The 16,215-nt window shown below is 39.0% G+C and overlaps 1 protein-coding gene across 8 annotated transcripts in view; it reads left to right on the forward strand.

Moving 5' to 3' along the window:
• Positions 1-2,861: 2,861 nt before the first annotated feature.
• Positions 2,862-16,215, forward strand: part of MARF1 (meiosis regulator and mRNA stability factor 1) — a 35,266-nt gene continuing 21,912 nt past the window's right edge. For 3 of the 8 annotated variants that reach the window (XM_073362346.2, XM_073362352.2, XM_073362354.2), the window contains exons 1-7: positions 3,058-3,156; positions 5,454-5,658; positions 7,161-7,835; positions 8,926-9,100; positions 11,076-11,302; positions 13,626-13,743; positions 14,744-14,916. In XM_073362346.2, coding sequence (XP_073218447.1) covers positions 5,512-5,658; positions 7,161-7,835; positions 8,926-9,100; positions 11,076-11,302; positions 13,626-13,743; positions 14,744-14,916 — 1,515 coding nt within the window. In that variant the 5' untranslated portion in view covers positions 3,058-3,156; positions 5,454-5,511. The other 5 variants (XM_073362348.2, XM_073362349.2, XM_073362350.2 and 2 more) reach the window with 5 other exon arrangements.

Here is a 16,215-nt window from a genome sequence, read left to right on the forward strand (position 1 = left end):
ATTAATGGAACACTCAACAACTAAGATAACTATAACTGAGAGAAGTTAGCAAAATAATTTTGAAATCAGATCCTCAGCAGGTGTAAATGGGTGCTGTTATTTTGACATGAACAGAGCATCTCCCATGTATACCAGTTCAAGATCTGGCCTTCTGTTTTTTTCTGTTTGCTTACTTCATGCATTTGAAAGGATTTTATAGTATATAATCAGTTTGTCTGTTTCACCTGTACGATGAGCTTTATCAACATTGACAGGTCTGGAGAAAAAAATCTCCCAACAATTATTATTATTATTTTTAATTTTTGGACAAACTATTAAAGGATGTTATACCAGCACTGGAAGTTTCTAAAATTAGTGGATTTTAAAAAACTTAAGTTGACAGTGCCCCTTAATTCTGCCCTTAAATTACTAAAAAATGTTTGTAGTTTTGGACGGGTTAAGAAAACAGCCTAAACAATTATCCTGATCCTGCAAACACATATGCTTAACTTCAGCTAGTTAAACACCTACGTTCATGACTGCAAGATAGGGACCAATGTCCCAATATCCTGCTGATTTTTTTAATATTAATTAGTTACCATTTGTGCACTAATTTTAAGATTGTAAGAATAGCTTGTATGATTATTCAGACCTTAAAATAAAAAAAATTATGTCTTAAATGGCTCACATTTTGATGAGTTTTACAGTAGCTTTTCTGTAACAAGATTTAGATTTCAGAAGATAAGCTATTAGAGCAAAAGTCCAGTTCCAAAATAGCACAATGGGGTCCTCGATCAAAGATTGGGGCTCCTAAGCACTACTTCAATTCAAATAATAAATAATAATAAAGGTTATTGTAATTACCTTGTTTGTAAGAAGACTATAAAAATGTGTCTGTTTTTCAATTAGCAGAGAAGTGGAGATGATGACATCTATAAGACTGAGTTTATTTCTACTTTGCAGATGAATGAATATTGGTTTTGTTGTGCTAGGGTTTACCTGCTAGATATTTTTACATTGAATTTCCCGTAAACTGGTGACATAGTATCTTCTTAATCCATTTTACCCATATAAGACCATACCAACTTCCTCAAAGTGGTCTTAACTGTCCAGATTTTGTATACATATTCTTTAGAGGGCCAAAGACCAACAGTCTCTGTGAAACAGAAAATACCAAATATTTTTTTAATGTCTGGATTAAGTGGGACTTTTCCAAATTGACACACCCTAATGGTGACCTAAATCCAACTTGACTGAACAGAGTTGCATGACTCAAGGTATGTCTGATTTGCTGAAGACCTTGAAGGAAAGTGCTGTAAAGTGAAACAAGCAAGATTTGTAAAACATAAGAATCCAGGGTAAGGCTGAGAAGCCTTGTCTTTTGGGTTCACAAGCCATCTGAGGGAAAACTGATGTTCCAGATTCTTCAAGACGGATCATCTTGGGAAGAGGAAGTCATGATATTGTAACGTTAAGGGTTTTTTATTTAACTGCTACAATTGAAAAACAAGTGGCATTTCAGTCTTTAAGTGTGGGCATAGCCATCTCAATATAAAAATGCTAAGATCAATATAAACACTTTTCTATCAATGTAACTGCACCGACATTAGGTGATTGCACCATTTAAATAATTTTTTTAAATAGTGATTTAGTTAAACCAGTGAAAACTGTGTGTAGATAAACCCTAATTTTCCCTCTCAGAGGTCAAATTGGGATGGAGTAAAGATGGGGGTGGTGATGGAAGTGCAGGGTCCTGGCCGTAGGGACTGGGGAGGAAGGCTTTGACCCTTCCTAGGGGCAGGTGGGATAAGGTCCTGATGCTCTACTCAAACTCCTCCCACAATCCAACAGTTGAACAGCAAGCAGCAAATTAATTAGCAGTTTTGATATTTAAATTATTATCATTAAGTTTCAGAGTTTACACCCTATTGAAATGAAAGGGGGCTTGGAATTTTATTATTCAAAACCATTTATGACTCAATCATTTGCAATGCATTCTTTGCAACCATGAGGTCTAGGGCTTTTTTTTTTTTTTTTTTAGGAAAGCATAAATTCTAAAAGGAACTGATGGAGCCACGCCAGAAACACTGGTATGGTGGATGTGTAATAGCTCAGCTGAACACTGTACTAATTGCTCCTTTCCTGCAGTGCAGGAATATCCTCCCACTTCTTGTCCACTACTAATCCATCATTAAAACATGTGTTTCCCATGAATCTTTCCCAGGCTGATCTCTCCAGCACTATCCTGACCTTCCAGTCCCTGTGTTTTATTTCTATATCTGAGGCCTTTTCTACATCAGTACAGTTACACCAATTGTTGGCAACCAACGGTTGAATGAAGGCCACTCCCTAGTGTAGACAAGACCTTAGTTCCCTTGTAACTGCCCCAAGGCAGAGACTACTGCGGTGTAGCCGTCTTGTAAAATGCTATGCACGTTTAACGCTCCCTAATTACAATGATTTTCTGGTGTCCTTTCCTGGACTACGGTGTCATGAAAACTACAGTAGGAATGTGAATGAACTGGAGCTCCATCCTGGCTTGACTGACACCAGGTGCCTCCTGAGCATTTCCCGCCCTGGGGGGGAAGGGGGGTAGAGTACCAGAGGGTGTAAGGGTGGAGAACTACCAAGTACCCCTGCTTCGAGGCCTGTTCCAGGTACTCCCCCATAAGCCAACCCCCAGTGTAGAACGAAGGTGACCAGATAGCAAGTGTGAAAAATCGGGACGGGGGGGGGGGTAAAAGACACCTATAGAAGACAAAGCCCCAAACAGCCTGACCGTCCCTATAAGAATCGGGACGTCTGTTCCCCCCGTAGGGCCCCTATTAGTGTCTAGTAGGATTGCTATAGGCTAGAGGGCTCTGTCTCCCCCTTTTTGTCGTGACGCAGTTGTGAGGCTGACGAGAGACGCAAGCCCTGATCCTGGGAGGGGGATTAAATGTCTTCCCCCTCCCCGACCCACTCCGGCTCCCCCCCCGCTCTAGCCTCGAAGGGGAGGGGGAGTGTTACGGCCGTAGCCGTTGGTTTACGACAGTGAGTTCATTTCCGGCACTGGGTGTTGCGTTTGGGGGCGGAAGCTGCGGAGAGGAGGGGGGAGCAAAGCAAAGGGGGTGTGTGGGGCTGGGGGGAGCCGGGATGTGAAGAGCGAGCGAGCCAGAGGCGGCGAGAGCGGCCCAGGTGACGGAGGGGGAGTCGCGCAGGCGGGCCGGGACGCCGGGCCCGCTCCGGGTGGCGGGAGAGAGCCTGGGTGCGGAGTCAGGCTGGGGGCCTAGGCCTCAAAGGGATCGGGCGTCGGGCCTGGGGAAAGCCCAGCGGGAGGGTGGTGCGCAGTCCTGGGCTAGGAGAGGGCTGAGCACCGGCGGCTTCCCGTGTCTCCGGTTGCGGCCCCCTCCTAACCAAGCCCGGCGCTACTTGGCATCGTTGGGGGAGCCTGCCTGTGTGGGAGCAACGGGGGTGCGGGGTCCTAGGGGCGGGAGGCTCTGACCCTTTCTCGGGCGGGATAAGGTCCTGGTGCTGCCCTGGGCGGGGAGCAGGTCCCCGGAGTGCCGTGGGGGGGGGGGTCGCTTTGCGCTCGCTTCCTGAGCCGCCAAATCTTGCTGCCCTGTGTGCGCCCCCGAGCTGCGACCCCTTTCCCTTAGGCGCTTGCCCACGCGGGTTTAAACGTGTGTTTTCATCCTTTGTCGCCTGGCCATGTGCCCGGGCGGGGCTCAGTGGGAGCCCATTTCCCAGATAAACCCTCGGCAGTTTTTCTGGATTGCTCATCAAGACGCGCTCAAATTAAACCAGGCTTTCGTTTGGATGTAAGCGTTCCCCTGTAGCGTGTGAACTAAAAGCGTGAGCCCAGAAGAGACACTGTCTCGAGAATCGCTATTAAATAAAGCAAAACAGAGGGGGGAAGGAAAAGTAAACACAAAAGAGTTTAAAAGAAATCAGACTTTTAAAATCCTTTTGTTTTTAATAATTTTGAATGTTATAATAAGGGATCAATACGTTTATTTGAAAATTGTTATTAAATCGAATGTCCTCTTAAAAGAAACAGACCAAGGTTTCAAGATTTAATACACGTGATCTAATTTTGAAGAGGACAAATATCAGAGTACAGTTCAGAGTAGATTTCATATAGTTTTATTGCCAAATCTGGATAGCTTTAACATGGAATAAAGGCCAGTTCTCCTATTCAGGGCTAAACTTTCAAAAATGTAACTAAAGAGCAGAGGCAGCATGGTTTCTGTTGAATAGAATATATGGCTGTGAAGTCGGGAAGTCTGCATTTCTCATTATTAGCTCTTCTAATAATTTGCTGTGAGGTGTTGGACAAGTTGTTTAGCGTCTTTGTGACTCTGTGAAACAGCAGTCAGGTTTACATACCTCCGTGTGTGCTGAGGATTAGTAAAAGAGCTTTCCTTAGGTAAAGCTCTGTATAAATCCTGAGTACTTAAATTGCATGGTTTGTATTCTCTCATTTTTTTCATTACATTGCACTCACTCTTTGTGCTCTCCCGTTGGACTTTCTGTCATGAAACTCTAGCTCCTGGATTGCGGACATAGCAATTAGAGCCCTACAGCGGGACTGGGATGCCATAATAGTGGCAGTGGATAAAATGTACTTTGTTGTGGACAGAATTGGATAGGCAAAAAAAATCCAGACTGCACTAATTTGTAGGCAAACACTAAATCTCTCGTCAGTTTGTCATAAATAGAATTTCAGCAGTGTAAAACAAGTTTTTCTTTTTTAAATAAAGGTTTTCATACTTTAAACGAGGGATAGAAAGAGAATTGATTCCTATTATAACAGGAGTTAAAGTATGTTTTTACGTGGTTTAAGCAAGATTTGTTTTATTCTTTTAGCGGTAAAAATTGTTTCTGAATTTCATGTATATATAATTCTGTGTATATATAATGTGTACGTGTGTATGAGTGTGTGTGTATATATATACACGGAATTCAGAAGCAATTTTTACCACAAAGTATAGTAACCAACCCTTTTTTCTTTTTGTTAAGTAGCATGCGGAAATCTGTCTCTCTTGTGGGATTTGCGGGATCTAAGATATTTTACAGCTGGGAGCCAGATAAAAATGCAAGAAACCATGCGGAATGTGTATTGTGGGACGGGAGTGGGATTAAAAAAAATAGTCCTGCGCAGGGCTATAGTAGCAATATGTGTTGTTCAGAGTGTTGCTAGATATCCGTTGCTTAACTGGTTTTGTGTATTTACAGAAGCCACCATGAATGGATATGTTGCTTATGTTCACTTACCAGTGCTTCAGGTTCCCATTTTAAGATACAGGAGTAAGCTACAATAATAACTCGTATTGTAGAAATAAGTCTAATCTGTGTTCAAACCATTTTATTAAGTTGAATGCAAATAGTGCAGATCTACTGACTTTTCAACTTTGCAGTTCATAAACAAGACAAAAGCATGGCTGTGTTACGTTTTGAAGTATTAATATTTAAAATATGCACAACTTTAACAGGTGGGAAGAATGAAAGAAAGGAGGGATAAAAGAATGTTGAACTATTCTGTATGGCTGTATGATGGAAGGAAACAGAACGGAGAATCTCTGCAGTAGATCATTTGGATGGGTTCAACGACAAGATAATGATGCTAAACCATGGCTCTGGAAATTCTCTAATTGCTTTTCTACCACTGAACAGACTTCGCCTTTCAGTGCAAAACCGGTAATACTTTGGTATACTAAGAACATAACTGATACACTGGAACAGAGGAGTACACCAAATTGTCATATTATACCGTGTGGGGGGGTTCTTCCCGACTTCCACAGGTTATCGACTTATGCCCTGAATCATAAAGATGGTCTTAAGTTTTTATATTAATTATATAACTGCAAGATGATCTTATAAATGTCTAACCCACTAAAATAACATTAATTATCCAGCCACCATATAGATGTTCAATCTACCTGTCAGTAAAACACAGGGGAAATAGATGAGCCTGGTCCTGAACTTCCAACAAATTTGCCAAGATGGGAGAGTAAAATCTAGGGTTGATGACACCTTATGGAAATGGCTGTTTGTTTGCAACAGAGGTGGAATCACATGAAGGGGGCAGACTTGAGTACCCAGGTTACAAATCATCTAGGGCTCTGCGGGGGGGAGAAATTCCTCAAACTCCATTTAGCTTTTAGAAACTAATCCTTTACAAATATTGCCAAGATATTTGCCCGAATATTTGTAGTAGTGAGTTCTACAATATATGTGGCATGCAAGTGTATTCCCCTTTATCTATATTATTGTCTTTTTTTAATCTTGCTCTTGTATTATGGGAAACAGTAAATAGGAATACCCAACTGATCTTCTCAGAACCAATAGCTGCTAATTTTGATAATCTCTTGTAGAGCTCCGTATGTTATCCAGTCTTGGCTAACCTAAACATGGAATGTCAGCAGTTCTTACACTCTGTGTCTGTCCTTTATAATGCATCTTGCTATAGTGGCTTGGGGTTCAGAACTACTGTTCATCACCCAGCCTCCATAATATTAAGTATATCAAACATCAGTCTTATTAATACCAGGGGCATTCAACATCTGTATGTTGAAAATTGCTGCTTTGTGTTATGTTTGCGTTCATACTTTGTCTTCTATCTGTTTTTTGTCCTTTTAAGGTATTCATCTTTCACCTCATGGCTACCAGTCTTCTTTAATAGCCTTTTCAGAGGGACTTGATCCAAAGCCTAAGTAAATTCTATATGTTCCTGTTATCTTTATCAATTTTTTTTGTTATCTCTACTGTCCAGTCAGCTAGAATTTACCATTACAGAAGTGGTTGTATATCACTGTGACATTACTTGCCTGCTTTCTTTGCAATTTCAGAATATCTGTAATAATTGTCTTAACTTCCTTCTCCACCTCCAACATAGTAGCTGACCTCAGCCACTATCTTTTTATCTCCAAGATTTTGGGGAAATATCAAAACTATACAACATTCATCCCATTAGTTTTGTGCATGCAATTTATATATGAGTTGTATGGATTTCGGCACGTGCAGCTGGTGGAAAGATGGTCCTCTTGATTGTTACAATTTCCTGGCTCCTGTCACTTTCAGAATTGTAACTGGTGTGTGTGTGTATATATGTATATATAATTTTTTTTTTTAAACTATAAACTACTAGCTCATACATGAGAGATGCCCCTGAATGTAACTATGTGGCTTATTTTTTCCAGAAAGATTACATGGAGAACAAGAAAGCTGTTGTGGAATTGAAGGATGCTTCATCTCCTCTTCGTGCTGGCTCTAAACTCTTTCCAGCAGTACCACTTCCTGATGTTCATTCTCTTCAGCAACAGCAAATACAGCTTTCACCTAGCCCCAAAGTAAGCTGCTGTGCTCATGGATCTGACTCCTCTTGTACTCCTAAGATGCATTTTGGTGGTGGTGGTGGTGGTGGTAGCTTGATTCATCCTGGCACAATATTAGACTCTCAAAGCACTGGGACAATTACTTGTCAAGTAGGGTCAGGGTTTGCTTGTCAGTCTGCATCTTCGCTCAAGAATGCTCCAGCTAGAAGCAGTTTGTCAGGCATTGCAAGTGACTTCCCCAGCATGTGCATAGAAAATAATGTATCTTCCTGTCAACATCTGCCATGTTGTGGAAAACTCCATTTCCAGTCCTGTCATGGTAGCGTGCACAAACTGCATCAATTTCCAGCCCTTCAGAGCTGCACATCTTCTGGCTATTTTCCCTGTTCCGAATTTACAAGTGGGGCTACAGGGCACTTGGAGGAGCATATTACACAGTCGGAGCTAACATCACGTGTATGCACCAACTCTTTGCACCTAAATGTGGCACCTTCGGTCTGTTTAAAGGGCTCTCACTACTGTAATGAATGCTTAAGCAAGGTTTGTACATTTCTCATTTTTTCTTAAAGTGCTATATGTTGTAAATGCTTAAATAATGAATGTTAACTGGGAGACAAAATAGTTATGGTGGCCTATAGTTTGAATTATCTAGTTGATGTTAATACGTAGTTTAAGGGCCATGGTATCAGAAGCCTGCTCTTAATGTGAAGGTGGGAGATTCATGGAGGTAGCATTCAATTTCAGGAAGATAAAGCAGGTTATCTGAGATTATTTATTAATTGAATAGAATCTTTTCTAGTTCTGAAAGGAGCTGCTCACCTGTTCTGACAGCTCCAGATAAAACACTCCATTAGTAGTGATTCTATGAAGGATTACATGCAGATAATCTGTATGCAGCATGAGCAACTGATCAAGATAGATCCATCTCATGAGTTGGGAAAGCTTTTTTTTGAGCATTAAGATCAGCCTTTCTAATCTATAATTTATTTTTATGCTTCAGTACCAATTTAGTACACTTAACTACCTTCAAATTTAAAATCAGTTTAAATTTCAACAGAAGATCAGAAGTGAAGTATAGTTAAATGTATTCTACATCTTGTAATGCCAGGCATCGTTGAAAATGTAATTTGGGTTTTCAAGTTTGGTCTGTTTTTAATGTAGAACTGTACATAGAAAATCACTTCACAGAACTAAACAATGAGGCTAAGATTTTAAAAAGGGTGAGTGATTTTTGGGTGCCTCCATGTTGTATGCTCAATTTGAAATTTTTTTAAAGGCACCTGGGCATTTTGGTGGTGGTTTTTTTTGCCAGAGGGTAGGTGATTAGCACTTTCCGAAAAGAGTGCCCCTTTAATATGTTGAGAAGGGCACTCAAAATCACTAGTCGCTTTTTGAAAGTTAGGTCTGAATACATAAGGGAAGAAAGTCTGTGAGATGAGCACGCTTCATTCAATCAGTTAATATTACTATGGATTAGTTTCCAGATTAACATCTATACTCCCAGTCCATTGGAAGGTTGTTTTGTCATTGACATGAAGAGTAAAAATAATACAAAATGTTCTAGCTTAAATTAATGCATAATATTGTACATTAAACTAATTGGTGTTTTGAAAAAAAATTGCTCCAACAGCCAACCAGAAATAGCTTAATTGATGCTGCTAAAATCTGGCCAAATATTCCCCCTCCTAATACGCAGACAGCACCCATATCTATCCCAATGTGTAATGGCTGTGGAACCAAAGGAACAGGAAAAGAGACAAGTTTATTACTGGCAAGTAGCCTGGGCAAATCACCACAAAAATATGGTAAGACACATTTATTTGATTTAATGGATGCACTTCTTAAAATACCATTGAAAGTTAAAAGGTTATCTTAAAACTGCATGTCTCTCTGAAGATATTTCTTATGAAAAAGACTAAATGGAAAAAAAATTTTTTTTGTTCATTTGACAGTTCTCTGTATTTACTGTTTTCTACTGTATAGTTAGTTTTTCCATATTGTTTGTGTGGACCTTTTGCATAGCAGTATAAGGAAAGAAAACATTGTGGGGGGGGGTTTCTTTCTTTTTAAGGAAAACTTAATTGTGAAACATTGGAGTGTATTTAGATTAGGTGTAATACCAGAAACTTACCTTAACCTACTTTTCCAAAATGGACTATGTACCAGGTTGATGATACCTCTTTAATACTTGAAATACTCATATATTTTTGTAAAATTTTAGTATTTGTGCTTCTGGTATAGTTACTATATTGTTATAGTGCAAATTTTTAAAAGACTATTGGCAATTGTATAAAATGATTGATGATATTTGTACAGTGGTATGCTAAATATGTTCTCCAGCTCGATTTGACAGTTTGCAATTTAGGTGTTATGACAAATCTTATTCTGGTAGTGCTGTTGTCTTCCCTTACGGGCTTGAGAGACTTAGGCCTGGCCTACACCGAAAACTAATGTCAACATAGCTTCATTGCTCAGGGGTATGAAAAAATAAAAATGCCCTGACTGATGTGGCTAAACGGGCCAAACCCCCAGTGTAAATGCTATTATGTCAACAGAAGAATGTTTCGTCATTCAGGGAAGCGGTGTTCCTCCTGCACTGACAGAAAACCCCCTTCCATCATTGTAGGCTGGATCTCTGCTACAGGGTTATGCTAGCATAGCTATAGCAAAATAGTTATGCCAGTATAGTCTCTGTAGCGTGGATTTTCCCCAGCCTTTTGGTTACCAATAGGAGTGCTGAGTGGCAAGCTGACAGTCCAACTCTCAGTTCTTGTCTGTTTGTGCTCAGCTTGTGAGAAGCTGTGTCATTTCAGCTTGGGAAGCAAATAGCTGTAGCCATTTTAGGCTTTTTATCCAGTTTTATGTTTTTTCCAAGATATGATTTCTGACAAATCTGTGGAAGAATAATTCATCAGACATCATAACCAAAAGTCCACCAGAAAAGATGATGTTTGCATGTTATCTGGCACTTATTCTTTTCTGTCAGTTCTATGTTCACTTCTTTGGACATTCCAATCGCTGACCATCTGTATGGAGTCCCTTTAATTTATCATCCATTGCCTTTGGTTTCTGCTTATTGTAGGTTAGGGTATGTATGTAAACATGATTCAGCTTTTCCTGTGGCCATTCTGTAAGAGCAGAAACTTGTCTTTGTCCCTCCTACTCCATAGCAAATTCCAAGCCTCACATCTGTTCTTCAGTTTAGTTTGTTCGCCTATAGGAGAACCTTGCATTTACTGCGTAGTTCCTTGGTTCTTGATAACCACTTATCCCAGAGTTGGCATTCCAATCCAGATTTCTTTGTTTTTGGATGCTTTCTCTGACACAACATTTTAAACCATACGGTTTAAATATTTCTTTTCCAGTACGAATTCAGTATTCATTATGAACTTTTAACTGTGTGGTGTTACTTCAGATATAATTAAACAATTTAGATAGTCTACATGGCTATTTCTAGCGCTGTAGTATGAGCCCAAGTTGTACACCTGGGCTGAGACTTACTGCTATGGGTTTTTTTGCTATGTAGACATACCCCAAATGTCTCTTTTAAATGAAGAAGAATCCTTACAGATCAGAGAACTACAACCTTGGAGGTGTTCAGATGTGATCAGTTTCCTAGCTGTATTTCTTTATGATTGTCTTCCCATGCCTGTAGTTCTTTAACATCTGAAACGTCCCATCTTTTATATGTTTGTCCTTTATGCTTATAACTAGCAAAGTGTCATATAGTCTCAGCATTTCCCAATTTAACGTAAAGGCTGTTTTGTTAAATTTCTACAGGGTCTCCAGAAGTTTCAATAACAGGCCAGGTGCTGGAGAACTTGCCCCCAATTGGAGTCTTTTGGGATATTGAAAATTGCTCTGTTCCCACTGGTCGTTCAGCTGTAGCAGTTGTACAACGAATTCGTGAAAAGTTTTTTAAAGGTCACAGGGAGGCAGAATTCATCTGTGTATGTGACATTAGTAAAGAAAATAAAGAAGTTATTCAGGAGCTGAACAACTGCCAGGTATGAAAATGTTGTAATCTATTTGCTCATGGCATTCTGTATAAAAAATAATGCAGATCATCTTTAATGAACAGAAGCAAGTTTTTTTTTAATTAAAACAGTTTCACTGGGGAAGATAGAAGTTACAATTTTAGCTGAATTTATACATGCATTAATTTTCTTTAGAAAAAATAGACATGACGGCTACCTCCTCAAATGTGGTGTGTGTGTGTTTTTGTTGTTGTTTGTTTAAGATGCACTTCGTTACCTGTGGAACAATCTTTTGTTTTTGGGAGAATCTTTGTTTCATTTGGTAATTTAAGAAACATTTCTAGCACAGTTCACAGAATTTGCAGCTAAATCACCAACTCAGATGACCGGTCAACCCACAAGGTCAACTGAAACTTGTTGCTGATATGAACCTTTCCTAAATGGAGAAAGGGTGCACTGGGTGGAAGGGACATTGGAGCACAGTTAGTGTTGTTTGGGACTCCTTTACTCCACATTGCCACATAATTTTAAGGGAAAGCTTCTTAAAAAGTGTTTGAAAGTGTGGCATTCTAATCTCTTTGGTTTAATTTTTTAAACATTAATACTTTTGTAAGTTTTTCTCTGAATTAGTATACACAATCACCATCTTTACTACTTTGTAATGTTTGGGCATTCAAAAATTCTGTGTTTTGGCTGGCAACTAGCCTGCTTAGATTGGGTTAGATGATGTGATAGGGAGTGCCAGACTTCTGTCATTGGGTTTTTTAAGTGGAGGGAATGGGTTATAATTAAGACCCTGCCAAATTCATGGCCGTGAAAAATGCATCACAGACCATGAAATCTGGCTATAATGGTGGTGGGTGGGGTGGTCATGGCATTGCCACACTTCTGTGCTGCCTTCAGAGCTGGGCAGCTGGAGAGCGGCAGCTGCTGGCTGTGCCCCCAGCTCTGAAGGCGGCAGCACTGTCAGCAGAAGTGAGGGTGGCATGGCATGGGGGCAGGGCGTTGTCCGTTTGCAGGGGCAAGGCTGGCCTTACGGGTGGGCAATCACTCAGGGTGAGGTGATCGGCGGGACACCATGGACACACCAGTGTCTGTGCGCGCACACACAGAGCCCAAGATCCCTTTAGCCCTCAAGTTCTGGGTTATTTCCAAGGGTCAGTTCCCTTTATCAGTTACCAGTTTGTGTGAAATGTTAACCCTTCAAGGCTTACCTTATGAATACTAAACAATCTTCAGTAGTAACTTCGTTTACCTAGCAAAAGTTTTGATCACTAATACAATATGCTGAAGTTTAAATATTTCACACTTCAGTTGCATTTTAGCATTCAGTTTCAGTAAATCTTGTCCACTCATCTTGGAACATATTTAGTAGACACTTAAACTGACTAAATGTCTGTTTTCTTTTAATGCAAGTGCCTTATGTATGTTGTGTTGGGAAAAAGAAGGGGGAAACCCCATTTCACAGGTAGACTTATGCTTTGTTAAAATGGTCAAAAATATGTAAGTGGTTTTTTGGGGTTTTTTTTGGTTTTTATTGTATCTGTCTTGTTTTTATGAGAACAGTAGTTCAATTCTCCTTTTTTGATTATTGGCACTGTATATTCAGGAAAGCTGACACTTATCAATTGCTTCTGTGTTTTCAAAAATGTGTATCCATCAATCCTTCTGACAAGTTTGTTTTTGTTCACTGCACTGCTGATAGTTTAGCAATTGGTGTATGTTTTCTTTTCAGAAAATAAGTTGAAAATAACAGCTGCACACAATCATTTATCAATAATTCCCATGCATGACTATTTTACAGTTTTTAACTTCAGGTATTCAAAGCAAGGTATAAAGTGTTTCCCTCTTCATAAACAACCCTCTTACTGTATCTCAATAAAATATAGATGCAATACTGAACTATGGTTTGTTCTGAATAAACTAATTTATATATCTATAGTAAAAGTCTTGTTTGCTGTATTATAATTTCCTCACTTATACATTTAAGTGCATGTACCTTCTTTTTTCTCTTTAAAGGCAGAGTTAGATGCGCCAAGGTAAATTAATTAGGTCTGTTTATTTCAACAGGAATCTCTTAGGAATTTTTAACCACTCTGAAGTTCTTATAACTTCTCTAACTTTTTTTTCTCCCAGGAAACCTTTGTTCTAGTTCATATCTTTTGTATACTGTATACTCTATATCATTATCTATACAATGTGCATTAACTCCTTAAAATACATGGAACTATGCAATTTTTTTCAGTGGCTCATTCCTATTATGCGTTTTTAAAGAACCTGTCAGATTTGTTACCAGTTAATGCAGTCTTCACATTCAGTTCTTTCCTTAAGGCATCTTCCTTTAATTCTGCAGGTGACTGTTGCTCACATCAATGCCACAGCAAAGAATGCAGCTGATGACAAGCTCAGACAGAGTCTTAGAAGGTTTGCTGATACACACACTGCACCTGCTACTGTGGTCCTTGTATCAAGTAAGAATATTAATCACATTGAAGAACACAGTGAAAGGTTTTATGTAAGATGTAGGGAACAGAATCTTGTTGAGAATTTCCAGTCAAACTTTCAGACATTACACTGAGTGTTCTTTCCCCCAAGTTGTTTAGAATCCATGCTATTTTAAGCAAAGTGCTCAAGTGAGAATTCATGATGAGTTCCAGTGATGCTGATAGAACAGTAAACTTAACTATAAGAAAATGAATATTACTGTTTAGTGCTTCTGTTAAACCAGGATGGAAACTTATTTGCCACATCACGTTGACTATCATAGACTGCTCTTAATAATAATGGTGTCAGCCAGTAGGGGCTTAAGTGCCAACTTCAGATAAATTTTATTATATTGAGTACTTGTCTCTATGAAAACTCTCTAAACTTTCAGAGTAGCAGCCGTGTTAGTCTGTATTCGCAAAAAGAAAAGGAGTACTTGTGGCAGCTTTAGAGACGAACCAATTTATTTGAGCATAAGCTTTCGTGAGCTACAGAGTGAGCTGTAGCTCACGAAAGCTTATGCTCAAATAAATTGGTTCGTCTCTAAGGTGCCACAAGTACTCCTTTTCTCTAAACTTTGAGCATAATGAATGCAGATATGTTTAATGCTTCACTATTATAGGAGAATAATACAATATACACACTTAAATTTACAGTCACAAGTATTTAATGAACTGTGTATGTACTGCATTGGGTTTCACTTAAGGCTATAATATTCCATTTTAAGCAAAAACAAATGTTACAGAAACATACAGTACCAGTTTAACTCTTCCTGATTAAATTTTTAATGCTGCTATTTGAAAATAAAACCTTGATTCCTAAATTTCTTAAATACTAACTGCTGATTAAATCTCTGCCATGAATGTTTGCCATTGCTATTCTTTCCCTGAAAGGTTTTTTTGTTGATGTTTTGGTGACAGAGCTTTTTAAAGTAGTCTTTTTAACCACTAATATTTGCCGGTGTGTGTGTGTGTGTGTCTGTTTCAGCTGATGTAAACTTTGCTTTGGAACTCAGTGACCTGAGACACCGGCATGGTTTCCAGATAATCTTGGTACATAAGAACCAAGCTTCTGAAGCACTCTTGCATCATGCTCATGAGCTTATCAGATTTGAAGAATTTATTTCAGACTTGCCACCAAGGTTACCATTGAAAATGCCAGTAAGTGACTTTTTTTGTTGTTGTTGTATACATTGTAGAAAATATGAAATAGATATTGACCTTTATTTCCCTGATTGTGGGAGAAGTAAGTGAATATCAGGACACTTCTCAGCAGAACTGCTATTTCTCACAAGACTGTAACTTTTTGGAATTGGTCTTAATTTCAACTGAATACGTGAGCACTAATCCCTAATCATTAAATGACCAATATCTATTTTTATCAATGACTTACCTAAAGCTTAAGATTTATTAAAATGAAACAATAAAAGCAGAAAAAAGTAGCAATCCAGTTAAAATCCTCATTGTTTACCTAATGAAATGTGCATTTTGTATAAAAGTTTGTTAAACTCAAACACTGTTTCTCTTTCAGTGCTAAAAGCAAGCTGTGTCGGAATGCACTTGTATTTTAAGACAGTCTTTCTGTGCTTTTGTGGTATAAACAAAAGATAAGAAATGTGCCGTAACAACTTATTTACTCTAGGCTGCCTTGATTTTTCTACCTCGTGAATGTGATGTCACTATCTTAAAGAAAAGGCCCCTTTAAGGGAAGATTTCATATAAATTAAAGAATCTCTTTAACATCAGGAAAGCTGATGATCTGGTTCACATCATGGCTGGTGTATTTGGTGAAAATTCTTTCAAGTTAGGCTGGATGGTTCTTCCTTTGAGAATTCTCCCCTCTCTTCTTTCCCCTTCAAAATCAGCCCCTTTGCAATGCAATTTCATCCTTCGAGTCTCACTTGGAAGGGTTATGAAACACTCATGAAAGAGTTAAAATTAGTTTTAAAGTATTCCTGCTGGAAAGGAGTACTGATCTAGAAAACGATGATAGATGTCTCATTTTTCTTATCCACCCACCTCTTTATTTGTAACATGTTCAGTGAGCAGACTGTTGGCCTCATCCTCAATCTGCTGGGCTAGGTATAGTGAAATTGTAATAAGGCTGATGGCAGTGGAGGCTGAACTCATTAGATGACTTGGCATGGAAGGAGCTGTGCAGTTTTGGACTGTTTTTCCACCACCGTTTAACCACCAGGTCTTCCATAAGTTTCTAAATGTAGCTACATACATTAAAAATGTCTGTTTCCTGAGTCACTCAGATCTTAATAAGGGTTAAGGTATCATCTGAGAATGGGTGGGAAAGCAGTTATTTTCTTAGTTTTGCATATCTGCACTTCTTGAGTAGGATTTTACCACTATTGGTAATCTTGTGGTATTGAAGCAGCAATTCCCGATTTCATTCCAAAACATCCCTCTGTATTTATCTCAACTTTTTATACCTGTTCCTCAATTCTGTGA

Source organism: Lepidochelys kempii, chromosome 10 (genome assembly GCF_965140285.1).
Source record: "Lepidochelys kempii isolate rLepKem1 chromosome 10, rLepKem1.hap1, whole genome shotgun sequence".
Classification (NCBI taxonomy): Eukaryota; Metazoa; Chordata; order Testudines; family Cheloniidae; genus Lepidochelys; species Lepidochelys kempii.